Raw genomic sequence first — 22,868 nt, 5'->3', positions numbered from 1 at the left:
CACTATGCCACGTGTACGGTTGAAGAGTCCCAATTATTTTTTAAACAGTGCTAAACTAACTCCATGCAGATCTCGTATGGCACGTGCTTATGCACGTGCAATACACTAAACTGGTAACTAAAAAAAACCGGGAGAGAGAAAGGAAGGTTTGGTAGAATACATCCTCATTTGGAGTAACATGATACATCGGCGTCTTTTTTGATCCAAACCGTTTATTTCATGGGACTCACTGTCAGTGGAGAAAAGCCATAAAAATAATCTTAGATTAAAAATTTTGGACCTTTGATTTTTGCATGTTGAATAGACCGTCCATTCAATCAAGGGAAAATAGTTAAATGATCAAACGGTTGAAATCTTTAAATGTAAATACTTTTCTTTTTGGAGATCAAGTAGAGGGACCATCATATGTACGGTTGGGATCATTGAAACACGACTCCAATACAAATGTGAAACTCACGACGTACCCGATTCGACAGTTACCTCGAAAAAGTAGACCGTTTTAACAGACCCTGGGGGGGATTCTGGATGTATCTGTAAACCAAGGGGATAATTGAAATAAACCAAAAATAAAAGCAGTTGTTTATAATTATCCCGAAAAATAAAAATTATAAAAAAAAAAGCTCTACCTTACAATAGGAAGCAGCACTGCAGCAGAGCTCTCTCTCTCTCTCTCTCTCTCGCAATGGAGCTCTCCGTCCATGGCCTCCACCAACCAATTACCAGAATTAGGGTTTCTAGGATTTCTCTTTCAATTCTCAATCCACCTCCAAATCTACTCCCGATCTTCAGCTTCTCTTCGAATCCCACCCGGCAGATCCGACTCATCGCCTTCCGTCCATCAGCGGCCGAGAGAAACGCGACGACGATCGAGCAACCTGGAGGGAAGATGGTGGTGGAACTTGTCGGAGCGTTCAACGATCTGACGGACAGGATGAGCGTGATCTCGACGAGCTCCTCTCGGCTACTGTTCAAGGCGCTGAAGCTCTCGATTCCTCTCCTGCAGGCGCTGCCCTTTGCGGCCGACGGGCGGGCCCCACTCTCTCGCGCTCTGTCCGTCGCTTGCGTCCTTGCCGATCTTCAGGTACTGGTGTCTGTTTGATGGAAACTGGAATTGGGTTTTTAGTAGTTATTTGATACTCTGGCAGAGTGAGCTGGATGATAAGCAGGCACTTGCATTTTTACACGTGGCACTCATTTAATTCGAACTAAACCGTCCAAATCATGAAACACACTAGATGGATTGTAAACCTAAAATAATATTAGTTCAACGATTTTGATAACTGAGTTTTGAAAATTCCTTTGTTGAACGCGGACTGATGATTATTTCCCATGCTGACCGTCCGTTAGATATCAAATGATCAACCATGTAAAGGCATCATTTCAGTATAGTTACCGTTTTATAAACCATCTAAAGTGGGTCCCACTATCTGGACGGTTTGAATTTAGTTACACATACGCCAAGTACTGAGTGCCTGCATATCGTCATCCATCACACTCTGTTAGAGTGACAAAGTTGTTTCTCTTGGTTTTCTTGGGTTTACTTTGTGGCCTATGTTAGGTTATTGAGATTGTTATCTAGTCACATGGCAGCATGGTTGTACGATCTGGACCATGCATCATGTTGGGCAGTTATGTAGATTGACAGCAATCCCAAAATTGCATCAATTGAACGATCCTAACCTCCCACCTGATGCATTTAGAGTAATTTGCCAGTTCTCGTTTTTAAACATTTGTTCGGAGGCTGCTCTTCAGCTTGTGAAGATCCTCAAATTGGGCTGATTTTCGGATTGTGGTCCATTTGGGCCGATGGGGATTGGGGGAATCACCAATTCAGGTGGTGGGGTGGGCACCAACTTCTGCCAGAACCTGGACTACATTAAGATCTTTATGCATGTGCGAATGACATTTTTGGTATGGTTAGCTGAGGTTACGCCTTAGAAAATTAGGTAATGTTAGTTAGCCCTGTAGTCCTATCACGATTTTGAAATACTGGACAGAGTTGAGAAGAGGGAAGACATTACTACTGATGATTTCTAATAAACATGGAGTGGAGCTCTCAAATTTATATGTTTGGAGTTCTATGACTGCAATGACTATGAGATTCAATTTAAATTTGGAGCTAGTATTTGGTTTTAGACTTTCAGTAAAGCTTTCAATGTTTCGAAGAAACAGATTATTTTCATCTTCTTTACAGCCCTCTATTACCCTTTTGATGCAATAAACTCCCTGTGCTCATTTCATTGGTTACAATTTATGAACCGCATTGTTCACTTATAGCTGCAGTTACTCTCGTTTAAAATTAGAGCATGTTTTGAGTGGAGATCCCCATCATTTGACTTAGAATATTAGTAGAATCATTTGCATTTTACATGCACAATTACCAAGAATTTCTGTCTATTGCTTAGTATCATTACATATTACTTTCTCCAGGAAGACAGGCTATTTTTCAAGAAATGGCCAGATTTTTAGTTTCATGGATTCTTAAGTAGTTAGTATTTTTATGCTGGCTATTTGCTCCTCCATTAAGGAAGTTCCAACTATCACTTAGATTTGCTTCCCAGAGCACTTTCAATATTCTTTTAGACTGTTAGCCTTGTTTTGTAAGAGGTTAAGGAAACCGTCTTATTACCTTCTTCTGTCGGGCTCCTTTTTTTATAGGTAAAACTTACAATGATATCCACAGAGAGAGAACCTGCAAGACAGATTTGACTTACTATGGTGGTGATTGCAGATGGATGCAGAAGTTATTTCGGCCAGCATACTGAGAGAAGTTCTGGAGACAGGTGCTATGAGCATACATGAAGTAAAAAAACAGATTGGAACTGGTACGGCTCATGTATTGCATGAGAGTTTGCGGGTAAGGGGAATTCCTTCGAGAGTTGAAGTTCTGGATGATGATAGTTCTGCTGCTTTAAGGAAATTCTGCTTGACATACTACGACATTAGGGCGGTGGTATTGGAACTTGCTCTCAAGCTTGATATCATGAGGCATCTAGATTACCTTCCTAGATATCAACAACAGATGTTGTCTCTTGAGGTTATGAAGATATATGCTCCCCTAGCTCATGCTGTAGGCTCTGGAGCCTTATCACTGGAGCTGGAGGACCTCTCCTTCCGATACCTGTTTCCCTATTCATACCTTTATGTTGATACATGGTTGAGAAGCCATGAAACAGGAAGCAAGCCCCTAATAGACATATACAAGGAACAGCTGCTTCAATCCTTAAAAGCTGATCCTGTGCTTGCAGACATGGTGGATGACATCTCAATCAAAGGTCGCTATAAAAGCCGATTCAGCACCATGAAAAAGATATTGAAGGATGGCCGTAAACCGGAAGAAGTAAATGATCTATTAGGCTTGCGGGTCATTTTGAATCCTAGATCTGGGGATAGCATGATAGAGAGAGGTGAGAAAGCTTGTTACAGGGCTCGTGAAGTGGTCCAATCTTTGTGGAAAGAAATACCGAACCGGACAAAAGACTATATTACCTGGCCCAAGGCAAATGGCTACAAGAGTTTACATATGACAGTTGATGTTAGTGATAATTCCCGGACTAGACCACTAATGGAAATACAAATACGCACCACAGATATGAACAGATTGGCTGCTGGTGGAACTGCATCCCACTCTTTGTACAAGGGGGGTCTGACAGATCCTGAAGAGGTAAGTTTCTCTCTATGCGTTGCCATGACTGGTTGGTTTCCATGATTTTTCATTCGATGTTTGTCTACTCTCTACTTGCTACTAATGTCCATTGTGCTGTTCCTCTCGTGGTCAATCTGCACTAATGATATCATTTCTTTTTTTGAAATTATCTGTGTTTCTCTTCCCTGCTAATGGCAAGACAGTAAATGTATTTATTTATTAATCTTGCACATCTAAGATGATATTGCATTCCTACCTATATACTGGTGAATGAAGCACCATTTCCCTTTTTATGGAATTTCATGATTTCAACCATGTGCAGTAACTGTAGTACTGTACAGATCACACACATGTCTATGCACACACACAAAAATATAAATTTGAAGGGTAACTGAGAATTTATTAAAAGAGGAGAAAAAAAGGATATAAAAGCTAATACAAGGGAGTGGACTGCCCCCAACTACCCTGAAAAGCCTCCAATGGGCAACCTGCAAATGCTTTATCACCTCTAGCTCATTCCATAACAAATCATTTAGCCTTATGAAACACTTGATTTGGAGATGAGCATTTTCTTTCGCTCCTTATTCCAACTGTCATAGGCACCTGAGGCAGCCTGTGCTATACTCCTTGTATGCTGGAATAGCCCCAGTTTGGGGGGCTACACGTCTTCACCAGTTGTAATTTTGTGGGAAAACGTTACCAAAATGTTTGAATGTAGATATTTTCTGCGAGAATTATTTGAAATCTCTCTGTAGAAAATGTAGGAGAAAAATGGGAGGGAGACAAGTGTTCTAATTCTTATGCCAATTAGATCTATTATTGGCCTAACAGAAAGTGAGTCATATGGAAACTGCATGCATGCTTCTTGATGCAGCTTTTGACTTGCACTGATATGATGCTGCCCAACAGTTAGTATGGAAGGGTTAAATAGTCCGTGTTTTAGAGATGGCCAGCTTAAAGGATTTAGTGTATGCCATCATAAAGGGATACTGAAAAAGCACATGCACACATGCCATCGGGCACCTGCCCTTTTTATTTTTGGAAAGATTAACGGAGATTCATTAAATTAGGGAAGAGGGTGGGAAGTCCCCCTACAAAGAAAGGAGCGTTTTGCCCATGAACATGCAAGATCAACCACTGAATGATCAGGTGGACCGATTCAGGGGGTAAATGAAATGTTTAACCCCTAGCCAGATGCCTTTTACAATATAATCACATCCCAAGGATGATCCGTACTCCCTGAAACCCAAGAACACACTTCTGTGTGTGGTACTTCTACTACAATGGACATATGGTGGAAGTGGTTATGGACGGTAAGCATTGACTCCCTAATTGCAATAGATATTGCTTTGTTTTTGGAATCAAGCTTTGAGGGAGACCAGAGAAAGCCTACAAAACTATTCCATGTGGAAAACTTTTGTTAGGAATCATGTACCATTACCAATGATAAGTGTTTTGTCAAGTGATGTGCATTTATGACAGCCCTGATTGGCCAGCCAAATTCCCCAATTGTGCTGAAACTCCATGTGCTTGAAGTATTCAAAGATCACATGGCCTGCTGTCCATGAAAACGAGCTGCCACTAATGTCCTGGAAAACCTTATCAGCTGAGGATTCAATCCGTTTGAAGATGAGACTAATTTCTTAAGACTGAAAAGGGCGACATGGACCAGAGAAGTGAGGCCTTGAAATTGCCAACCTGACCAGCAAATCATCTCGTTGAGGAGCCTGTCTTTGAAGTTTGAAGACCTATGCCATTTCAAAAGAGAACCCATTGGCCCAATTTTCATTCACAAAAGGGCATGACATAAACAAGTAGGACACTGATGCTTCATTCTTTCTGCATAAAATGCATCTGTTGGGGAAGCTATAACCTCATCTCTGCAGCTGGTCTTGAGTCAAGTTTTTTGTTTTTTTTGTCCTTTCCTGCTGTCCACACGAAGGATGAAACTCTATAGGGCACTGTTGAGTTCCAAATGCTGTCCGGGAAGCAATTAGAGGGATCTTCAGTTATTTCTGCAAAATAAATAAATAAATAAATAAAAATAAAAAAATTGCTGAAAAATTTCCAGAAGATGATCCCTTCCGGATACTTTCATCCTCTGCAGTCAGCATCACCTGAAGCTACTCTAAAATACCCATCATCTCAGAGTATTGAGCGATTTCAGTCTCGTTCAAATTTCTTCCGATTCTGATGCCCCAAATCGCTCTTCCATTGTGCGGTAGGATGCAGTCTCTCACCATGGCTTGTCACTGAGTTGTTGCCCTATATAGATCAGGAAACAAGATTGCAAGGGGTATTATCCCCAATCCATTCGTCGTCCCAAAATCATACAGTCTCCTTTTTTGGCTGGGAATCGAAGCCATCTTTGAGAATTGAGCCCCATGTCTTGCTACAGTCACCTGCCTCTTTTATATTGAAGGCATAAACATCTGTTGAATAGATCTCCTTGCAGACATGGAATTTGAATGCCTTGAGCACCTGAAGGATGGAGTGCCTATGGACAAGTTTGAGGGTAGTGTTGACGGTTGCCCTTGTGTTCAAATTCAAACAGCCTTGCTGGTAGTGTCTCACTGGTGGTGGCTGAAAGGGAATACTTGGATTAGTAGAAACTAAAACATGGATATGGAAAGCCAAATTTCACATAAGAGGAAAGGAAATGTGTGGAAAAGAATCCACATTAACCTATTTCTTTTAGCATATGTTATTTCCAAGGAAATATTAAAAGGTCAATGGTCCAAAAGTGATAGCTGTTTCTTGCAACCGTGGAAATCTAGATTTAACAAGTATTTTTGGAAATGGTTTTACTTGTTTTTTTTGAGGAATACCTTTCCATTCCTAATTTTGTTTTTGCGAACAGGAAAAAATGTCACATATGTGGAAATCGATTTCATTTCCACAGTTTTCCATTGTTTTCCACCAATCCAAACATCTATCTGCTTAGGTTAATGATTCCCATTTCCAGTTATGTACGTGGTATATACCACGAAGATAATTGCGGGAAGAGAGGGGCGGAAATGGGCCGGGCTGGGCCCACTCCGGACACTTAAAACCCAAGGCTCAGGCCCAACTCAATCCAACTGATAAAATCCCTATTTCCCATTTGAATGTTCCTAATCTATCCAGTGAGCAAGTAAATCACACATGCACAGAGAAGTAGACATTTTAGAGCAACAAAACCAATGATCTACATTCAAATGGATGGGTTGTCTAACCAAGAATGGGAATGGCCTATTTGTAGGATATATAACATGTACATTTAAAGTTGGGTCAGGCTGGGCTGGGCAGGGCTGGGTTGGGATAAAATGACATGAGCCCAAGCCTAACCCAAAATTTGATCGGCCATGCATGTAAGGCCCACTCCACGGGCCAAGCTAGCAGGTTGAAGCCCATCTCAAAACCAGGTGCTGGCAGGCTACCCAGCCCATTGCCACCCTTACAGGAAGTTTCCCTTTCTAATGGCATTGTTGATATATTTTTCTCCGGTTTTGGTTGTGGTCTACATGGGATCCATATCTTCTCAAATCATTTACTTACGAGGCTCATTTCAGTTCAACGAATATTCATCTCTTTTTATGTGGTTTGTTCGTCATGTGATTGGATTGTCTCTAATCACATGCTCTTGGATTTCGTCATGGGATTTTCTCATGTAAAACCTTCTGGCCGTAAGTGTTTTGATTTAAGGAACCACATCAAGCTCTCATTATTTGTTGATGTCAGGCAAAACGGCTCAAGGCTATTATGATGGCTGCTGCTCAACTTGCTGCATTGCGTCTTCGAGATCTCCCTTCTGCAAATAACAGAGAATGTGTTGAGACTGACCGGAGAGACAGGGTTTTCCGTCTTCTCGATAAGAACGGTGATGGTAGGATTAGCATCGAGGAGCTTGCAGAAGTGATTGAAGAGCTTGGAGCTGAAGGGGAGGATGCCCTGGAACTAATGCAGCTTGTTGATGCCAACAGCGATGGTTCTTTGAGTTCTGATGAATTCGATTTGTTTCAGAAACAGGTAAAAGTGAATGTCTCAGATTATGAAAAAAATCACGGAATCTTGAAATGCACATGCACATAGGGAAAAGATACGGTACTAAGCACTTGTACCTTGGGCACTCTTATCTCTGACCTCATGGCGCATGCATACGAGAGAGGACCATTCGTCTACTCGGCCCCACCATTGATTTGTCATACCCCAAGATTACAACAGTTGAATCATCCTTAGTCACAAATTGGAGGATATTTTCCCATTGAATGTTGACAGTCGTTGGACTTTGTCCAAACTGTCCATTTCTAATCATCGAAAGTCCTCCAACAGCAGCTAGGATTATCCAACTGATGTCATCTTCAGGGATTCTATTCTCCTACAGCCTTTGTGACTCCAATACTGCTGTGGTTTCATAACTCTCCACATTTCTTCAGGTCGAGTTCATGCGTAATTTAGAGGACACGGATGATCAGTACAGAACCATGTTGGATGAGAAGCTTCAAATGAGTGATAGCAGCGGCCTGATTCAGGTGTACCGTAAAGAGCTAGGCGACAGGCTGGCGGTAAGATAGCTTGAAAATCGACCCAAAGTAACTTTGTATTTTGTATTTATTCTGTAGGGGTAGCCATGTATGTAAATTTCTTCTGTACAGTATCAGTTCATCTCCAGAATTATGTATTATTGTATAGAGTTATAAATTCCAATGACCTACATCTAGCTTATGAAGGGCATGAACATCCAACCATAGTTCAAATACCCAAAAACTCGTCTCAACTCAACATGCAGCTGGGTCGGTTTGACTCAGAGACTCGACCGAGTTTTTATTTGATTCGACTCGACACTTAAGAACTAAATTAGATAAATTTATAATGATAAATGCTGATTTTTTATGTACAAGTAATGAAAAAATGTGTAAAATTGATAGTTAAAAGGCAGGTGCACTGGTTGAGAGCATTGCTTTGAGTCTACTGAATCAAGTTCAACTCAGGCGAGTTAAAGGCTGAGTCTTGTACAATCTGAGTTTACAGAATAACTCAGTACAGAACATAGCAGAGTCGAGTCACCCAGTTTCCCAGTGTCTCACTTTGTTATGCCATTTTCTGTAACTTGTGCTTTTTTATGTCTGGTGCTCTTATGCAAAGTGTGTCGTTTGGGGCTGTTGGACTGCAGACAAAAGCTGGATTTTGCTCTGGAAATTAGGTATTTTGAGCTTGGCCCAGCTTGAATTCAGGCCCAATCCCAAACAGATCAGGAGCGGACTTCAATTTTGGCATCTTTTCCATCAAGTCTGGCCCACACCTGAGTTCAAGCCCTTTGGGAGTTTCAGGGGCTGGTCATGGGTCTGAATTTCAGGCCCTAAAGATAACCAGTTAGGTCCGGCTTATCCATACCTAGCTCGAGCCTGGTCCTTGCATCATGGCTTTCCAGATGTAGTGGGAGAACCGTACCTAATACCACAAAGTGTGGTACATGGGTGGTTGGGGTGGGTGTAATGTGACAATGACGCTCCATCCAGTACCCACTGATTGAAAGGGACCATCCAGAAGGCCAACTGTAGGTTCTGAGCTAATGACTGTCACTAGCAGTGGGCCCAACAAGGGCTGAGGAATCCCAAATTTCAAATAGGCCGGTCCAAGTCCGAGCAGTTGAAATCCAGGCGTAAATCGTTCCAAACGCCAGGCCCACCACACTCCTATTAACTATCCAATGGATCTTTGACTTTTACCTTTTTATTTTTCAATTTTCAGAGCATCAATTAGCTTGATTTTGTTTTCACCATTCATACACAATGGTAGCATTCCAGTCAACATGCTTGCAAACCAAAAGATAGTGGCTCCCAATATCTATCTATCGCTCTGTTTGCATTTTGGGGCACGTGAGAATGGGAGCATGTCTGACACATCCAAACAGCCCAAACCCTGCTTTAACTGAATAACTAGACATTGCTGGCCATTGGATATGCTATGTAAATGTTTGGAACATTATACTGTTACCCACTTTATACACGAATGATTTTATCATTTTTAAATTTTGATACAAGTAGTTTACTAAAATAGTAGAATACATTTTAACCTCTCAATTTAAAGTCTTCTAATGATCTAAGCCGTTTATATGATGGGTATTGCCTTAGATAAGATTGATAAAATAAAATACAATCTCTTGCAATAGGATATTCTACCTCTTTACCATCAGACTCTTTTGATTTTCAATTTGGATGGTCTCTGTGACCTTTAGGGGGTGGCGCATGGTATTAGATGGGATTAGGTGGAATGGAATTGTATCTGATCCGGTGACAATTCCACTCCATGTTTGGGAAGAATGGAAAAGCTTGGAATTAGATTAGATGGAATTGCATTGGGTCCGTGCCAATTCCACTCAATGTTAGCAAGTTGTGTAGGTCCCACCATGATGTGTGGGCTATATCCACACTGTCCACCCATTTTTCAAGATCATTTTAGAGCATGGGCCAAAAAATCAGGTAGATCTAAAGCTCAAGCAGATCCCACCATAGAAAGCAGCGGGGATTGAATACCTACCGTTGAAAAATTCTTTGGGGCTACATAAGTTTTGGATCTGCATCAGTTTTAGGCCCATGCCATAAAATGAGGTTACAAAACAGATGAACGGTTTGGATATAACACATATGTGTTATTCTCAATAGTTTTAAATGATGGTGGGTATATCCATTCAATATACCACTGTATTACAAACATAACATGGAATTAAGCTTATTCCATGCTAACAGGGACAATCCCTGCCATATGTAATAATTACATTTTTATTAATCTCATCCCACCTAATCCTTTCCAATACCATGCACCAAACACCCCATTAAATGATAAAAGGGTCAAAATACTTTAATCTGAAATTTATTTAAGTATTCCACTCACAAAAATGCTCTATCATATTGACCCTTTTGTCATCAAAGGACCCAGATCCAACGGCTGCCGTCCCACATATCCCATCAGGTGTCATGTCATACTCTTTTACAATTGCTACTTGCAACTTTCTTCCTCTCACCATACCCATTAGTTTATGTAAACGGAATATTTTAACATCTACAAAAAAAGTAATAAAATCACATCCCCAAAATCAGGATGAACGGTCCACCTTTTGTCTAGAAACAATGTATAAGATTCCAATCCATCTGTTTAAGGAATCAAGGTGCATCTCTTACATTTTTATTAAGAGATGAACAAAAGATAGTAGTACCAAATTGCTATTATTTTATGTGCAAGTGCTTTCAAAAAAACCAAAATCAAGTCCACATTTTAAGACTATCAAATGTATTCTTTGCACGAGGTTTGCTAATTCCACGCGCGTGTGGAGCCTGCCCCATCCACACGCCGACCCACGTGCGAATATGGAACTCGTGCGGGAGACCTTTCCCTATTGCTTGAAAGCATTACTCTTCCGTTAGTTTTGTATCATTTTAAAATGATGGTGACTCATCCTCACATATGGCATAGAGGTATGGCTATCCAGACCGCCCAAATTGTGGGCCACGTTGTGGATGGAGCATGTCTCGTATATCACACTGCTTAACCAATCATAACCATCCAATTGGCGCATTATCAAATGAATGGTTAAAATCCCAAATTGGATTGGAAAATCATATGATATTAGCTTCTCATTGCAATATTTCGGTTATGATCCATCCGAAGTTGGGTCATTAATTTGGATGGTCTTGATTGCTGTAAAAGTGTCGCACGTGTGTCTTTGAAGATCTCCACCATCTTTCAAACGGTGCAAAACCAGCATAGGAGGCTAGCCTGGCTAGAATTAATGCTTACGACTTCTGCCTCAGAGATGAGATTGTTTCACTCATTAAGTTGGCTACAATGTACAAAGTAAAGTGATGGTTAAAACATTTTTTTTTCTAGCCGTCCATTTATTTAGATACACTGAGGCCCACCTAAAGGTGAAAGTGGCACGATTTTAGCCCAAATGATCTAAACAGTGGGGCCCACCTGATGAAAAGCTCAGATCATGCATGCCCACTTGATATTCACATGTGTGCTCACGTGTAGATGGGAACTACCCTACACATGCATGAAATTACCAACGTCTTGCTTACATTATCTTCTGAACAAAATGATAAATACCCATTTGCTATTATTTTATAATAAATGATCTCTCAAAAGTTAAAACATCTCTCCATCATTCAAGGAGCAATCAAATGCATCTCCCACACTTCTGTGAAGTTATGAATAGCTAATGCACATTGGTGATTATTTTACAAGGATTTTTTCCAGAAAGTGGGCCCCACCTGATTCCATAAACTTCTAAGTAGGTCAAATAAACTAAGACCCACTTGCCATCACTAGCCTATCATGATCGAACGGTGATGAGATGCACTAATTGAGATAGGGCCCAGGCACATGGTCATTTCCATATTTTATAAATTAATTTAGATTTAAAAAAAAAAAAAAGCTATCTTCCTTTCTTAGAAGTTGAATTTAAAAAGAGAAAACTGTAAACACTCCCTCTTTGATTTGTGACAATTGTAGAATTATTGCAACCACCTCATCTTTGCCTCCTCTTTGATAGAGGCATTAGTGGAATATGCACCAACTACTCTTGCCTTAGAAGTTTATTTTGCACACCTGAGGGGCCCACCAATTCTTGTTTAAATAGTATCGAACCCATCTAGTAAGGTTTCATCACCATAAATATTGGACATCTAAAAAATTACACTAATCTAAACACCATGTGGGCCACCACCTGCCTGAAAACCTCCAAATCTATGCGGTGGCCAGTCAACATTGGATCAACCTAATTTTTAGGGTTTCTTATTTTCATGATGGCACTATCATGCTTAGCTGACTGGATGACATATATGTACTATGGTAGGTTCACGTGTCTACAACTAGTTACCTACCAGATAGGGGTAAAGTAGTCAACTTTTTTAAGGTAATAGCGAATACACCTAATGAGGGGACTTGGAATCAATCTGAAAAGTAAAGGGAAGGTATTTGCAATAATCCAAACTGGAGGGAGGTGTTTACTATTTTTAAAAATTAAAGGAAGGTGTTTACATGTAATTTAATATAAAATCTAATCTACATCTATATATATTATATATGATGTGACAAGCTTTTGGACATGTTGCCCTACAATTAGTTTAAATGCGGCAAAACACCTTTGGATGCTGAAAGGGATATTGAAAGACATTTTGTATGAAGTTAAGGGTAGTTTGGAAACTAAAAAATAAAACTTTGTCTGCAGTAGCTTAGAATTTACTTGATATTGATCATGAGTTGCTCGCTCTCTTCTTCTTTACTTGTAGCCTATGTCAATGTGTTAATAAAGAGATGTGCAATAAATGTTCCGTGGGGCACCTCCAAAATGATTATATGAAATTTAATTCATATATTTACTACACTACTTTAAACTAAGATACCGATAAAAAATGAAGTGAATTTATACTCGAGTGTCCTACAACACCAGAAAAAGTAGAAACGTATTGTTCATCATAAAATGCACGGCGTATAACTTTATCTTTTTCGATCTGCTATCTTCTCTCTCCCTTCCTCTCTCCATGTGCATCACATGTACCTTGCCCACCGAAAAAGTTAAGGTGAGATGCTGGTGGAAAGTGGGGGTATCTACATTAATTTAAATTACTAAAACACTCCTCCCATATTAGTTCTCCACAACTTAAAACTTGGTGGAGAGTGTTTACCATGCACGTTGGATATTTGTATAACGAACCATAGTGTCCAAATTGCTGACCACCACTATTTTACTTTTAACCATTCATTTATTAGCCATTAGTTAGATGGTTAGGATTGCTTGATCAGTATTGTTTTAGGGATATGTTCCATCTACAATGTTACCCACAATTTTAGAATATTTAGATAGCATATCAGTGTGTCACATGTGAGGAAATGAGTCACCACCTTTAAATGGTAGAAAACATTGGAGAGAGAGAGAGAGAGAGAGAGAGAGAGAGAGAGAGAGAGAGGCGGCAACACTTTAGAAAGAGGAATTAAATGATACGCCAGCAGAGTATGGTAATCCATGTACATGCGTAAAGCAACATATGTTTGCTTTCCATCCACCTAAATCCAAACCATCTGAATCTTGGGTTGCACTGAGAATGGGACAATAGCCAAAAATTACATAGAATAGATGGTTTGCAATGTTTGACCTGTGGCCAACATGGTCAAATGGAAAATATATGGTGATTCAGCTCTAGAAACAGGTGTCCACTGTCAAAGGTTAGGATCATCCATAGAATCTAATTCTTGGGCTATGTCCCATCTGAATTGTAGTATGTAATTTGGAGATTGTGGAATACCATCCGTTCAGAGCATTGTGCATGTGTATGGATCATCATACTTCCCTTTTGGAAATGATGGCAGGTTGGATATGGACAAATGCAACATTGGATTCTATAACTGTCAATCCTTAAAAATCTCAAAAGCTGAGAATATTTCAAAGATACCCAAAATTCATTTTAATTTTCAATGAGAATTCATGTTTTTTTTAAAACTATAACTGTCAATCCTTAAAAATCCCAAAAGTTAAGAATATTTCATAGATACTCCAAATCTATAAATTTCAAAGAGAGTTCACATTGTGGTTTTTTTTTTATTTTTTTACTGAGTTATGTTGGAAGTAAATAGCCTATTACATTGCATTTGTGGGAGTTTTGTACTTTTATTACTTTTTCCAAGGCCAGATAAAGGAGGGTTATGTCAGGTTTGCAGCTGGCGTCACACTTATACTATACCTTTTATTAAACCCTAAACCCTAAATGTGACTAAACAAGATTCAAAAAGTCGACCCTAATTAATTAGGATAGGGCTGATGGCGGTGGTAAATGTTTGAAATAACAATTGAATGTTTCTTTTTCTTTCTTTTCTTTTTCACACTTCTAAGATGAGAAAGACTTTGATACTCTGGCAAAATGTGAAGGTTGATACACAGGTGGATAGAAATTTTAACTCAAATTAAGCCATTGAAATTGTGGCAGGCAGCCTCAATGGTTTATAGACCAACACTTAGATTGAAATCATGATGTAATTGGTTGATTTGTGGACACATCTAAAGGGTGGTTAAATAAAATCAAGAAATAAATGTCCATTAATCAAAGGTTAGGATCATAGTTCAAACCAGAACTTGATCAGAAGTAGATCTACAACTTGGGTTCCGGCCAACCTAAACCCAATTAGTTCTAGGTTGAGTTGGGTCAGGTTGTTAGGCTCCAAGTTAGAAGTGGCAAATTCCATTCTTACTTGAATAGTCAGGTTAGGGTTGAGCATGGAAGAATTTAGGTTGGGTTTGGATTGGAATTTGAGTTGGTTTATATGCTCTTGAGCCAATTTTGACTCAGGTTGACTCTCTATCTTATTGTTGATGTTTTAAATCTGTGAGCAAACAGAGTTTGTCAATGGCATCAACAGACTGCTTGATGCCATCGAGTAGAGTTTAATGTCATCGAACAGGTGCTCGATGACATTGGAAATATAAAAAAAAAAAAATCATATTTTCTTAATAGAATGTTTTGGTGATTTCTTGATGCCATCAAAGAAGTTCAATGCTATTGACAGACTGTCGATGCCATCGAAGGTGTCGTTGAGCGCACGCAAAACTGTATGAGTGTGGGATTTATTTTCGATTTCGATTGTGATTCTCATAAAGGTTATATATATGGGTGTAATTAGTATTTGGGCAGATGAGAGGGGTTTCTAATTCATTCTAGGGTTTCAAGGGCATAGCTTGAGAAGATTCGATACTTGTTCGAATTAGGTAATCTCTATTTCTTGTAATTTTCTATTTTTATAGTGCATTACTGTCGCTTTTTGTTGTGATTTTTTCTTGTAAGGGTTTTTCCACGTTAAATTCAGTTTGTTTGTGTTTGAACTTGATTGTGCAATTGAAATACTTTACTTGATTCATCTATGTGTGCTTCCGCAGTTCCCCAACAAACCTGACCCAACGTAAACTGAGAGTCAATTAATTACCTCATTGGGTTACCTACCGAGAGTCTTATGAGTGACTCATGGCGCATCTAGCCTCCCCACCTTCATCAAGATGTTCCCCAAAGCCTTTAAATAACACATGGTATGGCCAATTATCAATCTAGATGGTCCATTCCTTCACACCACATTAGAGCAAGCAAGGGTACAGAAATCATATTGATAGGATGATCCAAACCACATGATTGATGGCGTGAGGAATGGACGTCTGATTGAGCAAACAAATAAAGAGGTCCAATCATATATATAGATGCTCACATTGCATTCACTTGCATTGAACTTATGGTTCCAAAGATATTTCAAACACCCATGTGAGCCCACTGACAGTAAACCAATCATTTGTAGTGCTTATCAATCTAACAGGTGGTGGTCACTGCACCTACCAACCGTCCAATCAAGATAGGACAAATGTTAGGCTGTCCACCACCGAATTTTTGGTGTCAGTAATTGCACCACATCACTACTGAAATTAAGGTGCATGTGATTACTCCACGTCATTCCCAATTATAGATGATCAGAAAAGGACTTGTGACACCCAAAAATAATTGAAATTCTATGATTTTTGTTCTTTTAACGCATGAATTTGAAATCCACCTCAAAGTCCAAATCATATTCACTCAGTGACTTGACTCGAAACTCGGCCCAGTCAACTAAACTGCCTGGGATACCCAGTCGAGTCGCTAGAAAACTCGCTTGTCATTGTCAGTTAGTCTCGGATAGAAAAGACTCGTTGAGTCAATATACTGAGTAGGCTGGGTCGACTTGACTCGTTCTGACTCAAGCCGAGTCACTCGGTGTAACTCGGCTGATAATATTTAAAAATGAGTGGAGTGTTTCAAATTCACAACGTCTGTCTAGTTATCGAGTCGACCTGACTCAGATGAATATCTAGTTGAATTGAGCTGTCGGGTTTTTGAATTATCTGAGTCCATTTGAGCATGAGCAACTCTGTTGAGTTTTCCGAGTCTTGTAAATTCAATATTTAAAAGTACAAATCTTGTAGATTATTGGTCCTTATTCTTTTTTTCTTTTTTTCTTTTTTTCATTTTTTTATCTGAGTTTTTCTGAACATAGTGTGTTATAAAGGCCGATACAAGATTGTAAAGGACGTTACATAAAGGTAACGGTGGCAGCCATTACATGTTATGGGGTCACAACAGCTGTAACAACCGTTATGGAAAAATGACTTGTAACTACTGTTAATGACTCGTTAGGTCTCTTGTAAAGGTCATAATAATTCTGTAATGGTCTCTCATAGGGTAGATACAGGTTTTGTAGATTTTTTTTAATTAAAAAAAGAGATGTAACGGCCGTAACAGTCATTACCACCTGTATTGTAAAGGTAATGGTAGTGGCCGTTATGGCCACTGTTATCGTTATGAAATACCTTATCCCTGGGGATCTAGTCGAATTGAATTGTCGGGTTTTTGAACTATGCCCCAGAGTCTACTGAGTCCATTTGAGTCTGAGTAACTCGGTTGGGTTTTCTGAGTCTTGGTAAATTCAAGATTTAAAAGGTATAAAGTTGTAGATTATTGGCCCGTATTTTATTTTATTTTTTATTCTCTTTGTTCTTTTTTGTTTGAGTCTTCTTGAGTTTCACCGAGTCAAGGCAAATGAAGCCGAGTCGAACCGAGTCATGATTCGAGATGGTTTTTTTTTTTTTTTTATTTAAAAGAGTTTCTTACCAAAACAATATGACAATTTTTCGTCTTTTATAAAATTTAAAAAGAAAAAGGAAAAATAGTGAGTTGCATTCCAATCATATAAGAGAGGGTGATATTCTCACTGCACATCTCATGAGAAATACAGCAAGATCTTGTATATATCTAATGGGACCAAAATGTCTGGATTGAAGGTGACAGCTTAACATCTAACAAACCAACCTGACATGAAAAAAGAAACAAAATAAAAGGTGAAAGGTTTGAGTCTTACACTTGCTGACAAATCAAGATAAGAAAAAGAGGAAGAAAAAACCATCTCTTTAGCCTTAATTTCCACCCTTGATTTCTTTTTACAGCTGTTTCTCTTTCCTCATGAGAAGTCATTGAAAAGGACCTCTCCTTTTAAAATCTATCCCATCCAATTGTTTTAGACTAATGTAATCTACTGTAACTATTGGGTCTTTTCTTTTCTTCGAAGATAACATGGAAAATTCAGTCAATGATAAGGAAATTGGAGGTGGGTAGGTTTTATGAAACAGAGAGAGAAAACATGGGTGTTTTTGCATTTTTGTCAGGTTTTTGTTTGGGATCAGAGAGATCCTGGAATCTTTGCAGTAAATGGAAAATTGGATTTTGGGTGTTGCCAGCAATGGGGAATTAGATGATGGGTGTGTTTGGCTGCCAGTTATTTTTGTAGTTTTGGCCTGAAGGGCTTGGACTCTGATGTTGTTTTTTATTTTATTTTATTTTATTTTTCTATACAAGGTATCTTTCCTTGTTCCTCTTTTGTTTTAGTTGTGCAGACTCTCCCAAGAGAAGGGAAATAAAAAACAAAAAAAGGAAGATATTTTAGAAGGGAAATTCTCTGAAATCTGACCCAAACACAATCCTAATATCAATCAAGGTTGTTGTAGATTGTTTCATACAACATACCATTGAATGTGAGTATTGGGTTTCTTGACTGTGGTAACATGGGTGAATTCGAAGACGTGTTTTCGGGGTGGAGCTGGGAGGAGAACAAGATGTTTGAGCTTGCTTTAGCCATCGTTGATGAACAGAATCCCGAACGGTGGAACACGGTCGCCGCCATGATTGGAGGGAAGAGCGCAGAGGAGGTCGAAAGGCACTATGAGACCCTTGTGGAGGATTTGCAGAATATCGAATCCGGTGAGATGGACCATAGGTTGGAAGAAGCACATCTGCATAGTCTTTCGGGTGACTGTGATCAGTCAACATATTGGACCGATGAAGACCAGAAGTATGTAGTCTCCCTTAAAAATCTTTGAATGAATTTGAATTAGATTGATCTCATTTTCATCTGTTTGGACATCTGGTTTGATGGGTTTGTAAATTTTCTTGTTGTATGTTTGATGGAATTGGGTTTTCAATCCAATTCTTCCGTTTTTCATCGGATTGGATTAGATTCTCTTTCCATCTTTTAGTTTCATTCAAGAATGCAGATTATGAAAGTGAAACTAATTTATGTTCTGCATTTAAATATGCATTACTTGATCTTCGCTTTCATTTGTTTTTTGTTCAACCCGTTCTCGTTTCTTCTCTCACTTAGATTGGTGTATCCAGTTTCTTCGGCCGCTCCTTCTCTTTACTCATCTCTGTTTGGGACGGTGAAGTTGCGGATCTTTATCTTTGTTGTCATCTTCTTTTTATTTATTTCTTCTCGGCATCCTCGTCTGATTTCAAACATCATAGCAAGAATATAAAGAAATTCTATGATATTTCAGTCTCATCACTAGCCCATGTTTAAGACAATCCACACATAAAAAACATAGTAATTTTGTATAAGAATCTAAATTCCTCTCTCTTGTGGGGTTTTTTGTGAAATGGTTCCTTTTTTTCTAGTACAACTGCTTACATTCCTTTAAGGTTTGTTTGGGTGTGCTGCGAAATCGGAGTTAACTGGAATTCCGAGCTAGCGTTTGGGATGGAACGGAGAATGGGACCTGGATTAAGAGGGCTTCAACTTTTCCACAGCCAAAATCACATATGTGGGACATGTATGGGAAGATATGATACGGATTTCACATATATTTTTTTGCTAGCCCATCATGCCAGCGTTACAAACTGAGGACTTCCAAACATAGCTTAATGTGGTTATACTTTTTTTGTCAGAGATGACCTGAACAAAGAGAAACTGGTTTTTTTTTTTTTGTTCTTTTCAATTTTGAAGTTTTTTCAATTTGTGGTTTTATCATTTCACATGGGTTCCTCATACAATTGATGATGGATGCTACTACTTGAAAGTGCTCATGCCTACATCTTCTGGTTTACTGGCTCTTTCGACTGTATTTTTCTTATTCTCCAATTCTTGCGACACACACTTCTTTCCGATGCAGAATTGAGTATTCCTCATTGAATGAATCATGATACATATGAACATATGATGTGCCTTTTCTCTCATGTCTTGAAGTTGGAACATTGAAGTCATTCAAAATTCCAAGACCCAAAAATCGAAGCGGACAAAAATCGAAGCGGACAATTAAAAGAAAATCATTCCAGTTCTTATTCCTAGAAGAATGGAATTTAGACTGTAAAAACAACTTCTGAATTTGGGATGTGTTGGTTTGGTTGGAGAGAGAAATCTGCCCAGTGTTCCAAGTTACAAGGAGTCTGAGTACTGAGATTTTCGATCAAGGAGCTATATCTGTCAGTATATAGTTAATGGAAAACATCACTAAATTTCAAGAAGTGAACTGCAGCTATTAGAAAATTAGCCCCAGTTCATTAGCATAGAGAACGCTCTTCAGTGCGGCCGAACCAACACAACCCGCGGAGCTGCACCAAACTATAATTATGAAAACTACCAAGATGTCTGCATATATGGATATTACATATGTATTAATCCATGACTTCCTCTTGTTTTTCAAATTAACATTCTTCGTTGGTGAATTGGATATGAGAACCTGTTCACTTTTGAATTTCTATATCAGATGGTTTCCTTTTTCATGATCTAACTTACAATGACTTCACCAAGTTGTAGCTTTAGAATGAGTGTTCTAGCTTAGATTTCTTTGGTTAAAGGCGAGGAACCTTTGTGTCCTTCTACACTTAGATGCTGCTGTGCTTCATGGCCATAACGGTAAACTGCGCGTATAGGAAGCCGCATGTGGCAAACCACCTAATTGTTGGTATGATGTGCCTCATGCTTCATGGATGGCCCACCGATGGCGATGAGCGGATAAGATCTTAGTCCTGCATTGGTTTGGGAAAGACCGCCTTTATATATAGACCTTGTGTATAGGGTTCTCGAGACTATACACATGTGCATGCAGGGGTGTTTTTTCACACATGCGAGCGCTGGGCCGGACCAGGATGGGGGTGAGGGTACCTTCTTCAGTGCTGTTATGAGGTTTAGGTTTCACCTGTAATGGCCCAGTTTCTCTGCCTGTATATGTTGGATCAATGGCCATGAGGCCCTCTTGCTCATGAATGTTCATGGTGGAGACCTGGGTAATCCCCACAATGGTTTGATAATTTAGATCTTTAAACTTTTTAACATAATATTAATATTCTATATTATATTTATTTTGTAAAAATCCATTTTTTTTCATCCATTCAAATCAAGGATCAATGTGGATTAGCATTTCCAAAGCATGAGGGAAGAATTTCTCTTTTGGGTCTCAAAGATCCAACTGTAAAGATGGTGGATCGATGTCTATAAAAGGGGATTAGCAAGCCCATTGCAAAACGCCACAAGAAATCAAGAGAAGAAATTCCTAGAAATTGCTATGATTCCCAGTCTCACAACACTTCTTTGTCATCTTTGGATGTCGATTGACGGTCCAATATCTGTTTTCTTTTTATTCACTGGTATAACCTTTCCACAGGTAATTTGCATGAAGCACTTGAAGTTCTCCTTCTTCCTCTATTCTCTGCGACATAGCTAACAGTCCATAACAAGTCTTTAGGTTCGATCTGGTAGTGCAACCAGACTCAATCTACACCACTGGAGTGGGATTCCAAAAGCACTCCCCATATTTGAAACTTGTGACAGTCATAAACTAACATGATCTGCTGTGATGATTATAAACTACCAAACACATGAAGTCACATGGCCATTATTTGAAAATTCAGAAACACAATGGCCAGAATCTACTATTTTGATTATGTTTTTGTGAAATATGGGCAGTTTATTTTACTAGAACAAGACTATTGAATCCACAATTTTTATAATCACAAATTTGCAATTGCTGTATCTGATCTGCTTAAATAATCATTTTAAGGATTTCAAATTTACAGTTTGAGTTATTTTGAGCAAGGTCAGTCTTCTTTAGTTGGGTGGTTTATTCTAATTAGTAGAAATATAACTAGTACTTGTTCTGATACGAGAAGTGTGCAATTTCCTTGGATGAGAGAATTAAAAGATCAAAGACTTCAAACTGATCAATATGATTTATTTTATTTTATTAATTTCATATTGCCTTTGTGACTTCTTCTCATGTTGAAGTTTCCGCTGGGCGTCAGCATGTGCTTGTTGTTTGTTTTGTGGATTTTTGTCTGTCAGAGATTCGGCGATACAAAATAATGGAATCTAATGTATAATACAGACACAAGCAATGATCCCATAAGAAATTTTGTTTCTGTGGATGTCCTACAATCATGGTGGATTTTTTGAATTGGACGGGTCCATGGAAGATCACACATGGATCCAAAAACAGATGATCACAACCATCCCAGATCAGAAGCTTGCAAATATATGTTTGGAGCATTTTTAGTCTGTCTGCCTTTAATCTGATGGTTGTGGTTATTCTATCAGGATGACTTGAGGCCAGGTGCAATCCACAATGTAACCCTCCTGTCCAATGATTTGTAGATCATAGGTGGCCCACGTGGGCCACACAGCAGACTTTTCATTGTAAAAAGTCAGAAGAGTTCTTACAGGATCATCCAATAATAACATATAAACATTGCATGATTTTCAGAGGTTGGTTGCCACGGGCCATCCAAACATGAGAAACGCTTTTAACTTAGAATACAATGGGGACCAACCCAACTAATCAAAACCACCAAAATGGGTTCTTTTTCTTGCAACCATCTTCTTCTAATGGCTACTACTGTAACTCTTCCTTTGTATATAGATGATATTTTGACTCGAACTCAATGATTTTTCTGCCATTTGTGTTTTTGACCCTTTGATTGAACTCTTCATTTGCAGGCTACTCATTCAATTGGGCATATGAAGCTAGTCATGGGCAAAATGCTCGCATATGAAAGAGGGCGATAGACAGAGAAAACAGATTGGACATTGATCGTAGGTAAATTTCTATATATGGGTTTGTCGTAATTTATAGTATTATTAAGGAAAACAATCTTGTTTCAACCACTTATGAAAAAGATGGCCGGTCGATATAGATGTTATCAAAGAACCATTCATCTTTAAAGCTGTCAAAAAGATGAAACAATTTGAAATTTTTGGAGACTTGAATTCAACCCAAACATGATAGGACTAGTTCATCATCATCATCCAATGGCCTATGGTCCATTTTTTATTGGTGATTCATGATCTTGGACATGGTTTTCTTGATTGTGTCGCTGGCATGTGGAGATTTTATCAGAGTAGACAGAGAAGA

General features: G+C 38.9%; 2 protein-coding genes across 2 annotated transcripts; both read left to right on the top strand.

Moving 5' to 3' along the window:
• Positions 1-643: 643 nt before the first annotated feature.
• LOC131230747 (probable GTP diphosphokinase CRSH, chloroplastic) lies at positions 644-8,354 on the top strand. The gene is made up of 4 exons (XM_058226706.1): positions 644-1,081; positions 2,732-3,664; positions 7,367-7,654; positions 8,062-8,354. Exons 1-4 carry the CDS (start codon positions 683-685, stop codon positions 8,197-8,199), a joined length of 1,758 nt encoding a protein of 585 aa, XP_058082689.1. The 5' UTR covers positions 644-682; the 3' UTR covers positions 8,200-8,354.
• A 9,340-nt stretch (positions 8,355-17,694) lies between these two features.
• Positions 17,695-22,715, top strand: LOC131231092 (protein RADIALIS-like 3). Its single transcript, XM_058227186.1, has 2 exons — positions 17,695-18,538; positions 22,454-22,715. Exons 1-2 carry the CDS (start codon positions 18,252-18,254, stop codon positions 22,476-22,478), a joined length of 312 nt encoding a protein of 103 aa, XP_058083169.1. The 5' UTR covers positions 17,695-18,251; the 3' UTR covers positions 22,479-22,715.
• Positions 22,716-22,868: the final 153 nt, after the last annotated feature.

The sequence above is a fragment of the Magnolia sinica genome, chromosome 17 (genome assembly GCF_029962835.1).
Source record: "Magnolia sinica isolate HGM2019 chromosome 17, MsV1, whole genome shotgun sequence".
NCBI lineage: Eukaryota > Viridiplantae > Streptophyta > Magnoliopsida > Magnoliales > Magnoliaceae > Magnolia > Magnolia sinica.
The sequence above is the reverse complement of the archived record's forward strand: the minus strand, read 5'-3'. Positions and strand labels throughout refer to the sequence as shown.

Excerpts from the sequence above, each read along its gene's own strand:
- LOC131231092 (XM_058227186.1), top strand. The coding sequence starts at position 18,252 with ATGGGTGAATTCGAAGACGTGTTTTCGGGGTGGAGCTGGGAGGAGAAC. Across the intron at positions 18,539-22,453 it reads TGGACCGATGAAGACCAGAA|GCTACTCATTCAATTGGGCA; the intron begins GTATGTAGTCTC and ends CTTCATTTGCAG.
- LOC131230747 (XM_058226706.1), top strand. The coding sequence starts at position 683 with ATGGAGCTCTCCGTCCATGGCCTCCACCAACCAATTACCAGAATTAGG. Across the intron at positions 3,665-7,366 it reads GTCTGACAGATCCTGAAGAG|GCAAAACGGCTCAAGGCTAT; the intron begins GTAAGTTTCTCT and ends TGTTGATGTCAG. Across the intron at positions 7,655-8,061 it reads TCGATTTGTTTCAGAAACAG|GTCGAGTTCATGCGTAATTT; the intron begins GTAAAAGTGAAT and ends ACATTTCTTCAG.